The sequence below is a fragment of the Delphinapterus leucas genome, chromosome 12 (assembly GCF_059928025.1).
Source record: "Delphinapterus leucas isolate spDelLeu-1000000601 "Yukka" chromosome 12, BTC_Dleu_Yukka2, whole genome shotgun sequence".
Classification (NCBI taxonomy): Eukaryota; Metazoa; Chordata; class Mammalia; order Artiodactyla; family Monodontidae; genus Delphinapterus; species Delphinapterus leucas.
The window spans coordinates 87,394,170-87,414,173 of record NC_143140.1 but is presented as its reverse complement, the minus strand read 5'-3'; the positions used below and the strand labels follow the sequence as shown (position 1 = coordinate 87,414,173).

General features: G+C 41.1%; 1 protein-coding gene across 5 annotated transcripts; it reads right to left on the bottom strand.

Annotated features, from left to right (window-relative positions):
* Window positions 1–282: 282 nt before the first annotated feature.
* Window positions 283–19,986, bottom strand: GTF2H5 (general transcription factor IIH subunit 5). Of its 5 annotated transcripts, XM_089922201.1 has the most exons (4): window positions 19,254–19,768; window positions 18,966–19,038; window positions 2,399–2,502; window positions 283–739 (listed from the first exon to the last, which is right to left on the bottom strand). In XM_089922201.1, the coding sequence occupies exons 3-4, from the start codon at window positions 2,422–2,424 to the stop codon at window positions 559–561; spliced, it is 207 nt and encodes a 68-aa protein (XP_089778327.1). In that variant the 5' UTR covers window positions 2,425–2,502; window positions 18,966–19,038; window positions 19,254–19,768; the 3' UTR covers window positions 283–558. The 5 variants fall into 5 exon arrangements, with proteins under 5 accessions (XP_089778327.1, XP_089778324.1, XP_022416030.1 ...); XM_089922198.1 differs by lacking the exons at window positions 2,399–2,502; window positions 19,254–19,768 and adding an exon at window positions 19,889–19,986; XM_022560322.2 differs by lacking the exons at window positions 2,399–2,502; window positions 19,254–19,768 and adding an exon at window positions 19,838–19,857.
* Between the last annotated feature and the right edge of the window lie 18 nt (window positions 19,987–20,004).

Here is a 20,004-nt window from a genome sequence, read left to right as displayed (position 1 = left end):
ACATCTTCTTCACCAACAGAGCTGGCTGGCATGCAGATACTATTTGTAAGGTATAAATATTACTAAAGTTCCCACCTTGGCATATTTATCTAAACAGTCTGTCTGTGAAGTTTCTAGTGGAAACAAAACAAACCATACCTACACTACCAAACCCCCAATTACTAATACGAATAAGCAAAGATAAATATCTAGGTGGTATGTAGGTTAGACTGATGATTTAAAAGCATATTCCATTATATTCTTAATGTATTAAATTGGCATTAAGAGGTAGGAAAACCAATTACATTTATATTTTAATGAAGGTTAATAAAAGCCAAATTACAGCCAACTGTTAAAAGCTTTTTTTTTTTTTTTTTTTAAATTCTAGGGTACACACACTGAAAAAAACAGAACAAGAAAGTCAGTTCAGGGGCTTTCTTATGAACAAATGATATCACAGTCTTCCCTGTTGCATGCTTCTGAGCAATTCTGTAAATCTAATCAGTCACACAAGACATCGAATGGTGAGTCTCTCACGTTTGTTACTTTTAATTCCTAAATGGTTATTATCTAATATTTTCACTTCTGGGTAAGAGAAAAGGCATTTTGGTCCATTAATTCACCTACTCGCTCCTGGAGGACATTAACCAACTCTGCTATTACGAAGATGTGAGTGTCGTCAATGTCTTGAATGATGAACTTCTTCCCTAGGGCATTTGACTCATCCAAGTACAGCAGAAATTGCTTCATGGCAGGGTCACTGTCGAGATAAACACATCATGATGAGACACCTTACTGTCAAATTACCAGAGACCTGAACAATTAGAATTGAGCATGGAGAGTTTTAGGATAAGTTTAAAAGTTCTAAACTGTTAACCAATTCCTTACTCCTTCTCTGCCTCAAGTGTTGTTGATGATTAACAGACAGCTTCATTTTAGAACTGTTAGTGCAAGTTTAGAGGAAAGAGGCCAATGATGAGATTTTAAAAGAATAATTTGTCACCGACAAGTGAAAAAGTAAAGCAATGTTCACAGCTTTGTAACTAATAGGGACTCGAAGCACAGCCCTGTTAACTGATTTTAAAAATGCCAACAATAGTCTTTGGCTTGCAGTAAATATTCAACTTTTTTTCCCTTCCTTAAAATTCTGAACCTCCTAACATTCAGAATCTTTAAAGGAAATTCTAACCAAATCTCTTTGAGAACAGTGAGTTCAAAATGAGATCTAAATTCAATTCTATTTATTTGTGGTTTTTAGTTTGGAATGAATAGGACAGCCATAAGGGAAAGAGATAAAATTTCCGAGATTTATAGAAATGAGTCTTTTTAATAAAAACCTGAATTACAACAAAGGCACACTTTAGATCTAATATAATATACAATACTCTGTTCAGCAAAAGATGAATATAAAAATGTCAAGTTGCATACAGATATTTTTAATTCTTAGAGAAAACATAATCTTACACAATCTTTTGGTTTCTTGAGGGATGTCAACATCAATTACAAAGATAACAATTTAATTCAAAACAGGTCAGTGTAATTTACTGAAAACCATATACATTTTATTTCTTTCAAGTACAAGCATAGGTACAAGTGAAGCTAACAAAGTAAAGGATTTATTTCAATAGCTAAATGAGTATGGTTTATGGTATATATTAACTACGAATAAAGTCAAGCCTTCCTGAAAAAATGATTGTCTTAATTACTTTCAACAGCTTACCTTTAAAATAATTTTATTAACAATTTGCTATGCTATAAAATAATGTGAATAAATAAGTAGGTCTGCCCATGTCAGAAATGACACTTTTTTTTTTTTTTTTTTTTTGCGGTACGCGGGCCTCTCACTGTTGTGGCCCCTCCCGTTGCGGAGCACAGGCTCCGGACACGCAGGCTCAGTGGCCATGGCTCAGCGGCCATGGCTCAGGCGTCCAGCCGCTCCGCGGCATGTGGGATCTTCCCGGACCGGGGCACGAACCCGTGTCCCCTGCATCGGCAGGCGGGCTCTCAACCACTGCGCCACCAGGGAACCCCAGAAGTGACACATTTTAAATTTAGTTTCTAGTATGCTTGTTATCTTAGGTTCAGAAAAGTTAGGTTCTATTGATCCACTTAAGTTTGGCAAAATTCAGTTAAATTCTATAGTTGCAGTATTATAATGACCACACTAATGTGGGAAATTGATTTGTTCAGAAGTGGTAAACTTGCTCTTTTAAGTTTTATTCACTCATTCAATAAATTGAGTACCCATCATGTGCCTGGTGCTATTCTGGTCTGGGGCATTCAGCAGTGAAGAAAATGTACATTCTAGTGGTAACACTATGACAAACACACAGAAAACAAAGGAAGCGAATGAGAAATGGCAGTGACGACAGTGATATGATCTTGCAAGTTTAAGCAGGGGACTCAGGGGAGGCCTTACTGAGCAGGTGATGTCTGAATACACATCAGAAGGAGGTAGTGAGCAAACCATGAAGTGACGTGGGGTAGAACATCCTACGCAGAGTGAACAGCAAGGCCGCAGAGCTGGAGAGGGGAAAGTGGAGGGGAGAGCAGTGGGATATGGGTTAGAACTCCATCTTGATTTAACTTACAAAATGACTTTAATTTTAAATGTAAGGATCATACTGGCTGCTGGGTTGAGAAGAGGCTGGTGGGTGGTGGAGGCAATGGTGGAAACAGGGAGACCAATTAGAAGGTGACTGCAGTAATCATGACAAGACATAATGATTTGGACCTAGGTGGTACCAGGGAAGTTGAGCAGTGGCTCAACTCTAGATATACACCAAATGTAAAGCCCACATAACTTGCTGAGACTGGACTTGAGCTTTGAGAGGAATTAAGGAGACGCCAAGATTTCTGGTCTGAGCAAATGAAGGGATGGAGGTGTCTTTCACTGAGATGAGGAGGAACACAGAAGAACAGGTGTGTAGTTAAGATTGAGCGTCTGGTTTTAGGCAAGTTACATCTGAGATGCCACCCAAGTGAAGAAGTTGAGCAGGAAGCTGGATATACAATTCTGGATTTCAGCAGTGAAGTCCAGAATGAGGAGTCAGTCAGTCATCAATGTATAGACGGCATTTAAAGCCATGACAAAGGAGTGAGCAGAGCTACAGAGGAGAGTCCAAGGACCAGGCCCTGGATACCCCAATATCAAAAGGTTAGGAAGAAAAGGATGAACCAGCAAATCAGCCTATAAAATGACCACTGAGGTCGGAAGAAAACATGAAGAGTCTGGAAGCTAAGTAAATGAAGGATCTCCAGGAAGAGGAAGAGATCAGCTGGGCCAAATGTTGTTAAGAGGAAGAGCAAGAGAAGGACTGAGAACTGACTACTGGGTTCAGAAAGTTACTGGACTTTCCCAAGAGCAGCTTCAGGACTATGACTACAGAGGACAGGGCCTGACTGGAGTGGTTTTCAGACTGAGAGGAGTGAAGTCGGAGAAAGTGACTACATACATACCTTCTGAGAAATCCTGCTACAAAGAGCAGGAAAAGCAAATGGGAGCTGGAGAGGGATGTGGAAGCAAGAGTTTCTGCCCCACAGGGCCGCCCACCTGGGGAGGGATAGTGTCACAGCATGTTTGTAGTTCCGCTGGGAATGATCTAGTAGAGAAAGAAAAGTGGATAACACGGGAGAAAAACAGGAAAACTGCTGAAAAGGTGTCTTTAAATAGGCCAGGGAGGCTGGGATCCGGTTCCCAAGGAGGGAGGCTGGCTTGAGACAAGAGAATAGTCTAGTCACCCACAGTAAGTGTGAGGAAGGGAAGAGTGTATGGGCCCAGGTCCAGGCGATGATGACTGTGGACGTTCTCTTCTGGTTGCTTGTTTTCTCAGGGAAACGAGGAACAAAGAAATCAGCTGAAGTGAGGACAGGGACGTTTTCTGAGCTAAGAGAAGGTGAAGGTATGGAATACCATATTCCACCCGTTCTAAGAAGCACATTCCCCCCACATCTTACCATCTCCAAAATTGGGATGGGTCTTACATTTCATGGCATGTTACAGTACAACCGGCAGTGATTTTTCTTATAGGTACATAAAATACTGCTAAGTTTTAAAACTGATGAAATCTTAATTTGATGAAATCTAACAGCTTTATTAGGAAAGTGGGACAATAAATGGACTAGGAAATTTAGCTGGTTTGCAGGCTAGCATTAAGGCTCACATGAATTTAATAGTCATGAATTTAAAGTGAGACCAATCAGTATGTTTGTATGTTTTTCTCCAGCCATTAGAGTTGTGGAGGTAAAGGTTCAGAATAGGTAGAGAGCCGGATTGAAGCCGACCTGGTTGGTGTGACTGAGACGGGCAGGGAGTTGAGTGTCTTTAAGAGAACAAGTATACTGATGGACTGGGTATGGAGGAAAGTGAGGATGCTGGGATGAGTCAAGATGGAAATGCTGGGAGAATCAACAGACTGCAGGTCTGGTAGAATCAAAGGAATTTTAGAGCTAGGGTATTAGAGGGAGTGAACTGGAAAGAGGAGGTAGTGGTCAGAGTTAGATGCCTAAAATGGAGATTTTGAAGAGATGGCAGTATTGGTAGGCATGCGGGTAGGTGTGACAATGTGAATGAATGACTATTGACAGGACAGAGAAAAGCTCATTGGAAGAAGAGGCCAGGGTACTGAAAGGACTATACATACGAAATCGTTAAGAATTTGTGGAGAACTCTTAAAGAGTGACAAGCAGCCTTCAAAGAATAACTTTCAAGGAAAGACTGGGGTGTTTGTAGATGGTTACAAAGAGGAGGATTAGTGGGTGGTCTTGTCTGATTCAGAACTGGGGGGTTTCTGTGGAAGAGGGAGGGAGGATTTCTGGAAGTGGCAATGAGGAACAAGGTAGATACCCATCCCACTTCTTGGCCCAGTGGTACAAGAGGTATTAAAGTCAACATAGCAGGCTCAGGGGAGAGTTAGGTTTTTATTATGACAACAACAAAAAAGGGGTATTGGGGGAAGATAGAGGGTAAGTTCTGAGAAGAGGCTGAGGATATAAGGGATTCTGCTGCTATCTTACTAGGTGCTAAGGGCAACGCGGGACATGATGGGGTAGGGGTGAATTTGAAAGTTGATAGACTTCCCTGGTGGCACAGTGGTTAAGAATCCACCTGCCAGGGACTGCCCTGGTAGTCCAGTGGTTAAGAATCCACCTTCCAAAGCAGGGAACATGGGTTCAATCCCTGGTCGGGGAACTAAGATCCCACATGCCACGGGGGCAACTAAGCCCAGGTGCTGCAACTAGAGAGCCCATGCACTGTGGAGCCTGCGTGCTGCAACTAAGACTCGATGCAGCCAAAAATAAATAAATACTTAAAAAAAAAAAAGAATCCACCTACCAATGCAGGCGACACGGGTTCAAGCCCTGGTCTGGGAGGATCCCACACGCCATGGAGCAACTAAGCCTGTGTGCCACAACTACTGAGCCTGTGCTCTAGAGCCTGCGATCCATAACTACTGAGCCCGTGTGTTGCAACTACTGAAGCCCACATGCCTAGAGCCTGGGTTCCACAAGAGAAGCCACTGCAAGGAGAAGCCCGCGTCCCGCAACGAAGGGTAGCCCCTGCTCACAGCAACTAGAGAAAGTCCACGTGCAGTAACGAAGACCCAATGCAGCCAAGAAAAAGAGTTTAAAGAGCAATTCTAGAAAGAATCTGGGGGTAATGAAGCAGGCTGAATGGGGTTCTTTCAGATATTACAGAACTGAAAATGGGGAGGCCCATAGGACAGGGAAACAAAGCTTCAGCTTCTTTAAAACTATTGTTTTCCTGCTCAAACAGGTTCTTTCGAACAGGTTCCTGCTCTCAAAGGTTTCTTTTTGAAACCTCAGTTGTTTCCCTATATTGCTCCGTGTCTATACAAATAAAAAGGGGTTGGGTGGGACAGGGGTGGAGAATAAAAGGAGAGCAATTTAAGAGTAGACAGGTGTGGCGGACAGAAAAAAACCCCTCTGCTTTAGTGCTCTACAACCACGCTGCTTCCTCCCTTCCGTGCAAGGAGGGACTTGCCTTTGTCTCTCGTGTGGTGCCCACTTTACCCTCACAACCTTTATTGTGCTGAACTGTCTTAGACCCCACAAGAATTTCAATACTTTCTACAAAAATCACACACTCAGAGAGGTTGCTTAGAAACATATACTTTAGGTGACAGGACAAATGATAGTTTTTTTGTTAACCCTTTAATATAAATTTTGGGTTTAAATGGAACGATAATGACAAAAAACAAGGTCATTATAAAATCTGCTGTCCAAATGTGATACATTATCTTGTTACTGTTTGAGTGCAGTGTGTTCACAGATGACACCAATTTACTCTAGTAATTGGCTGCTACTAGGAGGTATTAGAGATAGCAAGGGTTAAATGGTTATGAAGACTTTTATCTCCAGCAACTCTCTAAATAAAATTAATTTACATACTTTCAATTAAGTAAAAGCTGAACAACTGAAACCAAGAAGTGCCAGGGGACTCACACCTGTGCTTTTAACCAACAGGTCAGTGCTTTCAAAATTTTTACTATTTGCATACTACCCTTGCCATTTTAGCCATCTCTTGTAACATCTGCACTACATATTACTCAATTTTTTTCTTTAAATTGCCTTTAAATTAACTTTTCACCTTAACTTCATCTGGTACAAAATCACCAGTCATCTTGATGTTAGTTTTATTTTTTTCTCAGATAAATTAAGATGGTCATAGAAAAAGTATTTCTGTGTTCTATTGCTGCAAAATCTGTGCTACTCCAAATCATCAGGTACACAAACTGTACTCCTTATACCTGAGGAAACACTGCTAACACAAATGACATGAGAACTTAGAAAATGGTCCGTGACACACTGAAATAACTGCTTCTAATATGAATTGCTTCAATTAAACTTTTTGAAAGGAGATGGAAAGCAGTCAATCTGAGAATGAATTCTCAAGCATGTATTTGAAATGTAATCTGTAATGATTCAAAAAGACACTCAAAGTTTAAGGGACACTTTGCTAGCATATGTTGAGGGCCTAGAATATCTTGCCTGAATATAGGACTATTCTACACGGGAGTTTCTCTGGGAGAACCTGCTGGCGGCAAAAAAACCAAAACCAAGTGCCCATGTACATACTTGGTTAAAGTCCTGGGATCAGGGCTAGTGAGCAAGAAAAAATGTCTTTGTCCTGGAAACGTAAAGGGGAGGTATTATCAACCCCCTCCTAAAGAAACTTAGTATAGAACTAGGGCGCCTGCCGGCCGCTGGTGGGGGACTCTGACCCCTAAGGAGACAGGAGGAATCCCAGAGTGAACCGGTAGAACGTAGGGGGACCGAGGTGGGGAGGAGAAGTGGAGGCCAGACAAGATCGGGGCCCCTGAGGCCGGGGAGATCAGGAGAGGCAGGAGGGAGGGACTCTCCAGGAAAAGCGGGAGAGGAGCTGAGGGCGATCTCCTGGCCCACTCAAGGCGGGGAGCCTGCTGAGCTCCCAAACCACTTTCCCCACCACCAAAGCCCCATCCAGGCCATGTGGGTCCTGGGGGCATAGGAGGGAGGCCGGGGAGATCAGAAGTGGCAAGCAGAAGAGGCCATCCAGGAGGAGTGGGAGAGGAATGGAGGGCGAATGCTCTGCCCACTGGGCCCTGGGGAGCCTGCTGAGCTCCCAGGCTGGTCCCTTGCGATCCAAAGCCCCCTCCAGGCTGCGTGGGTGCTTGGGGGCATAGGAGGGAGGCCAGGGAGATCAGGAGAGGCAGGCGGGAGGGGCCCTGCAGGAGGAGTGTGAGAGGAGCAGAGGGCATTTGCCCTGCCCACTCAGGCCCAGGGAGCCTGCTGAGCTCCCAGGTGAGGTCCCCTGCCCTCTGAGACCAGGGATGGGAGGCACGCCTGGAGCCCTTCTGTTCCTTGAGCCTAAGCCCCAGCCCCCACAGTCCCCAGAGCCTTTTCCAGCCCTGTGGGTCCTGAGCATTGGCCCTGCCCACCACCCAAACCTCACCCTTGCTTACGCCCTGCTCTCCACATCCAAGGCCTTCCCCCCTCCCTTTTTTCTTTTCCCTCCTCCTCTTTTTACTATTGTGGAACTGATGTACCTTCCAGTTGTTGATTCTTTATGTTTTTATTTTTATGTTCTTTCTAACATATCTGTTAGTTTCCTAGTCTAATTTTATTTTTTACTCTGTTATTGTTCTCACTCTCTTTTTTTTTTTGCCACCCACGTGGTTTGCAGGATCTTGATTTGCGCGCCTGGGTCAGGCAGAAGCTCCTGCGGTGGGAGTGCCGAGTCCGAACCAGTGGACTAACAGAGAAACTCAGACCCCAGGGAATATTCATAGGAGTGAGGTCTCGTGAATATTCATCAGATGAGGTCCTCATCTCAGCACCAAGACCCAGCTCTACCCAACAGCCTACAAACTCCATTGTTGGATGCCTCAGGCCAAACGATCAGTGAAACAGGAAAACAATCCCACTAATTAAAAAAAAAAAAAAAATGAGACAGCAAAAAAATATGTCACAGATGAAGAAGCAAGGTAAAAACCTACAAGACCAAATAAATGAAGAGGAAATAGGCAATCTACCTGAAAAAGAATTCAGAGTAATGAAGTAAAGATGATCCAGAATCTCGGAAATAGAATGGAGGCACGGATTGAGAAAATACAAGAAATGTTTAAAAAAGATCTAGAAGAACTAAAGAACAAACAAACAGAGATGAACAACACAAAAACTGAAATGAAAAATACACTAGAAGGAATCAATAACAGAATAACGGAGGCAAAAGAACGAACAAGTGAGCTGGAAGACAAAATGGTAGAAATAACTGCCCAGGAGCAGAATAAAGAAAAAAGAATGAAAAGAATTGAAGACAATCTCAGAGACCTCTGGGACAACACTAAACGCAACAACATTCAAATTATAGGGGTCCCAGAGAAGAAGAGAACAAGAAAGGGTCTGAGAAAATATTTGAAGAGATTATACTGGAAAAGTTCCCTAACATGGGAAAGGAAATAATCACCCAAGCCCAGGAGGCACAGAGAGTCCCATACAGTATAAACCCTAGGAAAAATACACCAAGACAAGTATTAATCAAACTAACAAAAATTACATTCAAAGAAAAAATATTAAAAGCAGCAAGAGAAAAACAAAAAATTACATATAAAGGAATCCTTATAAGGTTATCAGCTGATTTTTCAGTGGAAACTCTGCAGGCCAGAAGGTAGTGGCAGGATATACTTAAAGTGATGAAAGAGAAAAACCTACAACCAAGATTACTCTACCCAGCAAGGATCTCATTCAGATTCAGTGGAGAAATCGAAACCTCTTCAGCCAAACCAAAGCTAAGAGAATTCAGCACCACCAAACCAGCTTTACAACAAATGCTGAAGAAACTTCTCTAAGCAGGAAACACAAGAGAAGAAAAAGACCCACAAAAACAAACATAAAACAATTAAGAAAATGGTAACAGGAACATGTATATTGATAATAACCTTGAATGTAAAGACATTAAATGACCCAACCTAAAGACACAGACTGGCTGAATGGATACAAAACCAAGACCCATATATATGCTATCTACAAGAGACCCACTTCAGACCTAGGGACATATACAGACTGAAAGTGAAGGGATGGAAAAAGATATTCCATGAAAAAGGAAATCAAAAGAAAGCTGGAGTAGCAATACTCGTATCAGATAAAACAGACTTTACAATAAAGAGTGTTACAAGAGATAAGGAGGGAGACTACATAATGATCAAAGGATCAATCCAAGAAGAAGATATAACAATTATAAATGTTTATGCACCCAACATAGTAGCACCTCAATACATAAGGACATGAAAGGAGAAATCAACAGTAACACAATCATAGTAGGGGACTTTAACACCCCACTTACACCAATGGACAGATCATCCAAACAGAAAATAAAAAAGGAAACACAAGCTTTAAATGACACAATAGACCACATAGATCTAATTGATATTTATAGAACATTCCACCCAAAAGTGCCAGAATACACTTTCTTCTCAAGTGCACAAGGAACATTCTCCAGAATAGATCACATCTTGGGTCACAAATCAAGCCTCAGAAAATTTAAGAAAATTGAAATTGTATCATGCATCTTTTCTGACCACAACGCCATGAGATTGGAAATCAAATACAGGAAAAAAAACCTGTAAAAAACACAAATACATGGAGGCTAAACGCTACTAAATAAATAAGAGATCACTGAAGAACTCAAAGAAGAAATAAAAAATACATAGAAACAAATGACAACAAAAACACAACGACCCAAAACCTATGGGACTCAGAAAAAGCAGTTCTAAGAGGGAAGTTTACAGCAATTCAATCTCACCTTAAGAAACAAGAAAAAAAATCTCAAATAAACAATCTAACCCTACACTTAAAACAACTAGAGAAAGAAGAACAAAGAAAACCCAAAGTCAGTAGAAGGAAAGAAATCATAAAGATCAGAGCAGAAATAAATGAAACAGAAACGAAGAAAACAATGGCAAAGACGAAAAAAACTAAAAGCTGGTTCTTTGAGAAGATAAACAAAATTGATAAACCCTTAGCCAGACTCATCAAGAAAAAAAGGGAGAGGATGCAAACCAATAAAATTAGAAACGAAAAAGGAGAAATCACAACTGACACTGCAGAAATACAAAGGATTATAAGAGGCTTCTACAAACAACCATATGCCAATAAAATGGACACCCACAAAGAAATGGACAAATTCTTGGAAAGGTACAATTTTCCAAGACTGAACCAGGAAGATTTAGAAAATATAAACAGACCTATCACAAGTAATGAAATTGAAACTGTAATTAAAAATCTTCCAACAAACAAAAGTCCAGGACCAGATGGCTTCACAGGCGAATTCTATCAAACATTTAGAGAAGAGCTAACATCGATACTTCTCAAACTCTTCCAAAAAACTGCAGAGGGAGAAACACTTCCAAATTTATTCTACAAAGCTAGCATCACCCTGATACCAAATTAGACACAAATCAATCAATGTGATGCACCACATTAACAAATTAAGGAATAAAAACTATGAGCATCTCAATAGATGCAGGAAAAGCTTTTGACAAAATTCAACACCCATTTATGATAAAAACTCTCCAGAAAATGGGCATAGAGGGAACCTACCTCAACATAATAAAGGCCATATATGACAAACCCACAGCAAGCAACATACTCAACGGTGAAAAACTTAAAGCATTTCCACTAGGATCAGGAACAAGAGAATGATGTCCACTCTTGCCACTCTTATTCAACATAGTTTTGGAAGTCCTAGCCACAGCAATCAGAGAAGGAAAAGAAATAAAAGGAATCCAAATTGGAAAAGAACAAGTAAAACTGTCACTATTTGCCAATGACATGATACTATACATAGAAAATCCTAAAGATGCCATCAGAAAACTACTAGAACTAATCAACAAATTTGGTAAGGTTGCAGGATACAAAATTAATGCACAGAAATCTCTGGCATTCCTATACACCAACAACAAAAAATCGAAAGAGAAATTAAGGAAACACTCCCATTTACCATTGCAACAAAAAGAATAAAATACCTAGGAATAAACCTCCTGCCTAAGGAGGCGAAAGACTTGTACTCAGAAAACTATAAAACACTGATGAAAGAAGTCAAACATGACATAAACAGATGGAGAGATATACCATGTTCTTGTATTGGAAGAATCAATATTGTGAAAATGACTATCCTACCCAAAGCAACCTTCAGATTCAATGCAATGCCTATCAAACTATCAATGGCATTCTTCACAGAATTAGAACGAAAAATCTTACAATTCGTATGGAAACACAAAAGACCCCGAATAGCCAAAGCACTCTTGAGAAAGAAAAATGGAGTTGGAGGAATCAGCCCCCCTGACTTCAAACTGTACCACAAAGCTACAGTAATCAAGACAGTATGGTACTGGCACAAAGACAGAAATATAGATCAATGGTACAGGAAAGAATGCCCAGAGATAAACCCATGCACATATGGGCACCTAATTTTCGACAAGGGAGGCAGGAACATACAATGGAGAAAAGACAGCCTCTTCAAAAAGTGGTGCTGGGAAAACTGCACAGCTACATGTAAAAGAATGAAATCAGAACATTACCTAACACCATACACAAAAATAAACTCAAAATGGATTAAAGACTTAAACATAAGACCAGACAGCATAAAACTTTTAGAGGAAATCAGGAAAAACACTCTTTGACATAAACCACAGCAAGATCTTTTTTGACCCACCACCTAGAGTAACAGAAATAAAAACAAAAATAAACAAATGGGACTTAATTAAACTTAAAAGCTTTTGCACAGCAAAGGAAACCATAAACAAGACAAAAAGACAAACCTCAGAATGGGAGAAAATACTTGCAAATGAAACAACAGACAAAGTATTAATCTCCAAAATATACAAACAGCTCATGGAGCTCAATATCAAAAAAAAAACCAATCCAGTTAAAAAATGGGCGATAGACCTAAATAGACATTTCACCAAGGAAGACATGGAGATGGCCAAGAGGCACATGAAAAGATGCTCAATGTCAAAAATTATTAGAGAAATGCAAATCAAAACTACAATGAGGTATCACCTCACGCTGGTCAGAATGGCCATTATCAAAAAATCTAGAAACAATAAATGCTGGAAAGGGTGTGGTGAAAAGGGAACCCTCCTGCACTGTTGGTAAAAAACTAAAAATAGAACTACCATATGACCCAGCAATCCCACTACTGGGCATATACCCTAAGGAAACTATAATTCAAAAAGAGACATGCACCACAATGTTCACTGCAGCACTATTTACAATAGTCAGGACATGGAACCAACCTAAATGTCCACTGACAGATGAATGGATAAAGATGTGGCACATATATACAATGGAATATTACTCAGCCATAAAAAGAAAAGAAACTGAGTTATTTGTAGTGAGCTGGATGGACCTGGAGTCTGTCATACAGAGTGAAGTAAGTCAGAAAGAGAAAAACAAATACTGCATGCTAACGCATATATGTGGGATCTCAGAAGAAAAAATGGTACTGATGAACCTAGTTGCACAGCAGGAATAAAGAGGTAGATATAGAGAATGGACCTGAGGACGTGGGGTGGGAGGGGGAACCTGGGGCGAAACGAGAGTGGCATGGACATATACACACTACCGAATGTAACATAGCTGGCTGTTGGGAAGCAGCAGCATAGCACAGGGAGATCAGCTCAGTGCTTTGCGATGACCTAGAGGGGTGGGATAGGGAGCATGGGAGGGAGGCTCACGAGGCAGGGGATATGGAGACATGTGTATGCATATGGCTGATTCGCTTTGCTGTGCAAAAGAAACTAACATGGTATTGTGAAGCAATTATATTCCAATAAAGATCTAGTAAAAAAAAAAAAAAAGAAACTTGGTATAGCTCCTATAAAATATGATTGTTTAAAAAAGTATTACACCATGAGAGGCCTACTAGAATGATGCAGTTAGCTATGAAAGAGGCCAAAAAATTAATCGGTCAGTTGGATAAAGTTGTCAATACTGTCTATCCAATCAGAATGATAATCTTGTCTTAGTCAATAATAAACTATCCTTCCTGATGGTAATTAGTTAACAGATATAATTACTTTAAAAATTTACAAGTATTTCTCCATAAATAGTGTTATGTCCTGATAGTGGAATGTTTTAGAAAATTGTTACTGAATGTGAAAATGCCTTTGTTCATATCACGTAAAATATTTTCAAATATTTTAATAGCTATATTGTTTGACGATAAAAATGTCACAACACTTTCTTTAGTTAGAATAATCAACTACCTACAGTTTTATCTGCAGCTTGGATCACTTCCTTAAGATAAACATCTAGAAATGGAATTATTGTGTTAAAGCATATAAAAGCTCAAAAGACCTATCACAAATTACTTTCTAGATCAGTTGCTTCTTTTTTGTGTGTGTGTGCTACGCGAGCCTCTCACTGTTGTGGCCTCCCCGTTGAGGAGCACAGGCTCCGGACGCGCAGGCTCAGCGGCCATGGCTCACGGGCCCAGCAGCTCCGCGGCATGTGGGATCTTCCCGGACCGGGGCACGAACCCGTGTCCCCTGCATCGGCAAGCGGATTCTCAACCACTGCGCCACGAGGGAAGCCCTAGATCAGTTGCTTCTTAAGACTGCACTTCCATCATCCATGTCAGCAGCTTGGTGAGAGCCTGCATTTTAAAAGCTACGGACTGGAAGAGAACAGTCACCTCATTTAAAAGCTACTCTGGTTGGGGGTGGGGAAGGATAAATTAGAAAGCTGGGATTAACATATACACACTACTATATACAAAATACTGAACAGATAATCAACAAGGACCTACTGTATAGCACAGGGAACTCTACTCAATACTCTGTAATAAACTATACGGGAAAAGAATCGGAAAAAGAATAGATACATGTATAACTAAATCACTTTACTGTACCCCTGAAACTAATACATTGTAAATCAACTATTTTATATACAATAAAAATTTAAAAAGTAAAAAATAAAAGCTACTCTGATGTAACTTGCCAAAAAGGAGGCCTAGTGTATGAACCTTTTCTGTACTGAAACTTGAATTCAATTTATCAAGAACCTCTTCTTATCCACTCTGCTTCTCACTGTGGTAGTAGAGCTCTAACTAATAACCTGGAATTTAGGGTGAGATTACACTCCTTGGTTCAATTTTATTAACAAAATTCTTTCAGTAAACAAATATTTACTAAGCACCTCAATATGTATCTCAGGCACTGTTCTGGGTGCCCAAGAAACTTCAGTGAATGCAGCCCTGCAAAGAATAAAAAGCAAAGGCTCACAAAAGATATATGAATGCTGTTAAAGAACAGGACAGCAGTTAGACTGGCTTTGCCTTAGTTCTTACTTGCTTTTCATATACAGTAGAGGTTTGGAAGCCAAACCCATAAGGACAAGACTGGTCTAATAATACCTGTTTCTCCAGATTCTTTGCTGTTGTGCTATAAACTGGCTGGAATTTGCAGCTGTACAACAAATCTTCCTGGCTGAAGCACTTGCCAAACCAACTGTGATAAATGTCACACCAGAGGTCTGCTCTAGCACCTGGAATTGGACGCAGACATTTGTTGAGCATATGCTGCTTGCTTCGGTAACTGCTATGGTTGGCTAGATTCGGGAAAACACTTGGTGTGAGGCTGGCAGTCGATAGTGGTGGATCCCAACAAAGAGGAAGTTTTCAACAATCTCATTTTGACATAAAAATACAAAAAACTGGGCTTCCCTGGTGGCGCAGTGGTTGAGAGTCCGCCTGCTAATGCAGGGGACACGGGTTCGTGCCCCGGTCCGGGAAGATCCCACATGCTGCGGAGCGGCTGGGCCCGTGAGCCATGGCTGCTGAGCCTGCGCGTCCGGAGCCTGTGCTCCGCAACGGGAAAGGCCACAACAGTGAGAGGCCCGCATACCGCAAAAAACAAAAACAAACAAACAAACAAAAAACCAACTTTAGTTTGTGGTATTTGATAAGCCTTGGGAGGAGAGAACCTTATTATATCCAAGTACTTTGATTTTTCAATTCACTGATAGTTGGGCCTAAATGGCCAACATTATACTCTGGCTTATTTGCTTTTTTAATGTAGATCTGTATTCCAATACACCTAAATGCTTCATATAATCTATGGATATTATAAGAACTGGCTTATACTGATACTGTATTATTAACAATCTTCTCTTTGGAATCAAATATAGGCATGAGGGAAACTGAAGGACTTTAGTTACCATCATCCCAACATGTGCACCTACACATGAAGGAGGACCCACAGGCCCTGGCCATGCCCTTTATGAATCTATTATTGCTTAGGCCTGGAGTCTTCTTGGAAGATCTGTATCTTTGGGAAGACAGTTACCCTTTTGAAAAATTGTGCAGGCTACACTTTAGACTTCACTTTGAAGGGAAAAAATAGTTTTGCAAGGATAGTATCCATCTGCAAAATAAAATTGAAGTACACTGTAGTCTTGCTGCAAAACCATTCTCCATAGGGGAACTGATTATCAAACTTAAGCTAATTAAGTGCTTCTCAAACTTAAAATGCACTGTGTCAATATCCTTTTTTATGCACAATTCTGATTTAGTAGATATGGGGTGAGGTCTGAAAATTTTCATTTCTAACAAGCTCCAGATGATGCTGTTGCTGCTAGTCTGGAGAATACATGGAAAAGCAAGTTGTTCAGCACCTAGGCAGAATTCAGAGGCTGGTAACAAGCAAACTAGCAGAGAGCTTGCCGGATCAGGAAAGAAAACTAAACCTCAGTTCCTCTTACAAATCTGTACTCTTTGTTCTTACGGCTAAACTGAAAGTCTACCACCGAAATTTTGAGTTTCCCAAAGTTTTGCTCCTTAAAATGCAGCCTAGGGCTTCCCTGGTGGTGCAGTGGTTGAGAGTCCGCCTGCCGATGCAGGGGACACGGGTTCGTGCCCCGGTCTGGGAAGATCCCACATGCTGCAGAGTGGCTGGGCCCGTGAGCCATGGCCGCTGAGCCTGCGCGTCCGGAGCCTGTGCTCCGCAACAGAAGAGGCCACAACAGTGAGAAGCCCGCGTACCACAAAAAATTAAAAAAAAAAAAAAATGCAGCCTAGCATTATTAAAAAAAAATAAAATATGGGTGTAATACAATCCCAACCATCATTCCAAAAGGATTATTTTGGAACTAGACTAAATTATTCCAAGGATATTCTCGAATAGGTAACAATGACAAAGAAAAAAATGGATGTGGGATGGGATTAGGGAGAGTAGCAAGGGGAGTGAAACTCTGTGATAAAGGAGTCATCACACATCATTTGGGAAGGAAATAAATGGTGTTGGATAATTATTCAGCTATTTAACCAAAAAAAAAAAAGGCAGCTAATTTAGATCTTCACCTCATAATATGCCCCTCCTCTCAATAAATTCTAGATGAATGAAACTCAAAATATCAATGAAAATAAAAATATGAAAACCCTAGGACAGAGGTGAATATTGATCAAATCCAGAATGATTAACTTTAGGAAAATCAGAAGAAACAAAAGGGAAAAAACTGATAGCCGACACTGTGTGTGTGTGTATCCTCTGTGTTAAAAATAATGTTAAAAGACCAACCGGAGGCTTCCCGTAGTGCAATGGTTAAGAATCCGCCTGCTAATGCAGGAGACACGTGTTTGAGTCCTGGTCCGGGAAGATCCCACATGCTGCGGAGCAGCTAAGTCCGTGCGCCACAACTACTGAGCCTGCGCTCTAGAGCCCGCGAGCCACACGTACTGAAGCCCGCACGCCTAGAGCCCGTGCTCCCCAACAAGAGAAGCCACCGCAATGAAGAGTAGCCCCTGCTCGCCACAATTAGAGAAAGCCCGCGCACAGCAACAAAGACCCGACTTGACCAAAAATAAGTAAATAAATAAAATTTTTAAAAAAGACCAACCAGGAAAATGTTTCTATTAATTATGACAAAGTAATAAGAAAAATAAAATACAAAAATTAGCTTAGAAGGTGTTTTCCAAAAGACAACAGCACAGCATGCTTAGAATTTCTGGGATCTCAATCCGCCTCTTGGCTTTCCCAAGTGAACACCTCTCTCCTCTCTAGCGGTTTATTTTTATCAACATACATTGTAGTCTCTCACTTTAAAACAATGAAAATAACAAGAACCAGAGTTCCTTAACATATCCTTCTTCAACTACCGACCCATTTCTTTATTCCTTTGCTTATTATCACAACAAAACTCCTCCACATGGTCTCTACTTCCTTGCCCCCCTTTCCCTTTCCAAAGTACTCCGATCTGGCATCCATCCCACCTCTCCATTAAAAAGCTCTCATAAAAAACCGATGACCTCCAGTGTGTCTTCATCTTACCCCACCTCTCATCAGCACTTGACACAGCCAACTCGCTTTCATCAACCATTCCCTTGGTTTCCCTCCTACTTCACTGGCTTCACCGACAATACAATTTATTGTATTGTCTTTTTTCATACTAGAGCTTCAAAATCCAATGTGTATTTTAGTACCTGGCGAAATACTTTGGGTATAGAGTTAAGAAATTAATTTCACCTGTTTCATTTTACTTTTTAGTGTGGCTACTAGAAAATTTAACACTACATATGTGGCTCACATTATATTTCTACTGGACAGTGCTGCTCTAAATGCCAGAGATCCCTAGGGTTTGGTCTTGCTCCTCCCCCAGCCTTGCCATCACAGAAACAGTACGGTCATCCATATAATGGCTCACATTAGAGGCAGAGAAATGTAGACAGTAGTAATTTCAAACAATGGGAGTGTCCACTGGGCAGGACTCCCAGATGAGACAGAATTGTTTGGTGGGGCAAACAAACAAGTGGAGACTGAGCAAGACTGGTCTAACAGTTCAGATTTTCAGACTAGGGATAATTAAGCCCTACATTAGCTTTGAGGAGCTCAACTCTGCCCATAGTTTCTAGTTTCTCCTTTGGAATGTGTGCCTAGTTTAAGAAACCTTCAACTCGCTTTCTTGTTCTTTTCTCTTTTTTAAAGACCAAAGTTTGTGTGACTTAGGCAGACCCTAAAATTCTAGTCAATCCCTGACGATTTGAGAATACAAGCACTGTTCCCCTAAAGAGGGTTAATGTAACAAACATGCTGCCGCTGACCAAAACTTCTTGGAAATAATGCCAATTACATCTATTCAACAGAAACATTGAAATCTGGCACCAGGAAGAAACTTAGCAACGAAATCTGTCCCACTTGATGAACTGGGAAACTGGGAGATTGGGACTGACATATATACACTAATATGTATAAAATGGATAACTAATAAGAACCTGCTGTATAAAAAAATAAAATTCTAAAAATCAAAAAAGAACCCCACCATCTGTCCCACTTGTTATTAAGTAAGAAAAATGCAGTTGAGAAAGCTGAAAAACTTGATTCATTCAAATCTTAAGAACAAAAGAAAAAAATGGACTTTGGAAGGGATACACATACAAATCAAGATTCAATGTGCAGATTTAAAATTTGTTAAGTATCAAAACTACTAACCATTCTATAAGCACTCCTTTCAAGACGTTGACCATCTTTTCCAAGTCAGAAGGTGCAGATGACCTTAAAAATGCTAATAAAAGGATAAGGTGACAAAATACAAAAGCATCAACTTCAATATCCTTTGGTGATTTACTTCTGAAAAGAGGCAAAAAATTAAATGCCAAGACTAAACATATAAGTCTATTAAAGACATAAAGCTAACATTAGGAAAACATACAGATATTCTGATCTTTTAGCAAAATTAAAATGAGTCTATTTGGAATATTAACAATGCATAAATCTTACTTGCAAAAAATTCTGCCCGCTGTCAATCCTAATGAAAGCATGGGCCCTAACTCCACAGCAGTGTGCCCAATCCAGGTCTAAAACATGTCCACTAATCAAAAGATTTCTTTTCCTACTCAGGAGTATGATAAAAGGTAATATCCTTGGAGACAGGAATCACAGGATGGTAGCTCTGAAAGGGGACCTAAAAATTACATGGTGAGTCCGACCACCTCGTTTTGCAGACGAAAAGGAGCGAAAGATTAAGCCGCAGCTCCCGGCAAAAAAAAAAAAAAAAAAGTACAATCCATGTCTCCAGATCTTGTATTCCTCTGCCAAATAAAGTATGTTCCCCAATGATGTGCGCTTGAAGGAAAAGAAACCACTCAGCGCACGCAAAGTTAACCCTTCTTAAATTTCTACACTTGGGTCCCGGGCAGTGCCTCCCCGAAGGAAATCCACCGTTCAATTCCCGCGGGGCAGCCGCCCGGCCTCGTCAGAAAGGGCCCAGAAAGGGGGCAGAACACCGCCCTAGACCCCCGCACCCGAAAGACAGGCTTCTGGGACTTTCCCCCTCCTCCTCTTTTTCTTTGAGACCCCTCGACCTTCCAGGCACCCCACGCTCCGCTCTTGCGCCAAGAGCCAACGCCACGAACCTCCGCCCACAGACGCAGCAGCACTTCAGCGTCGCCGACAGAGTGCGCTTGCGCCGATTACGTCATCGCGACAGCGACGGGCTCGTGGGTGGAGCGCGCCGGCGGGAGGCGGGGCG

Bases quoted from the DNA above. Each gene is read 5' to 3' on its own strand.
- GTF2H5 (XM_089922198.1), bottom strand. From the start codon at position 19,000: ATGGTCAACGTCTTGAAAGGAGTGCTTATAGAATG. The intron at 740-18,965 runs GTTAGTAGTTTT...TTATCTCGACAG, and splicing joins AAAGGAGTGCTTATAGAATG to TGACCCTGCCATGAAGCAAT.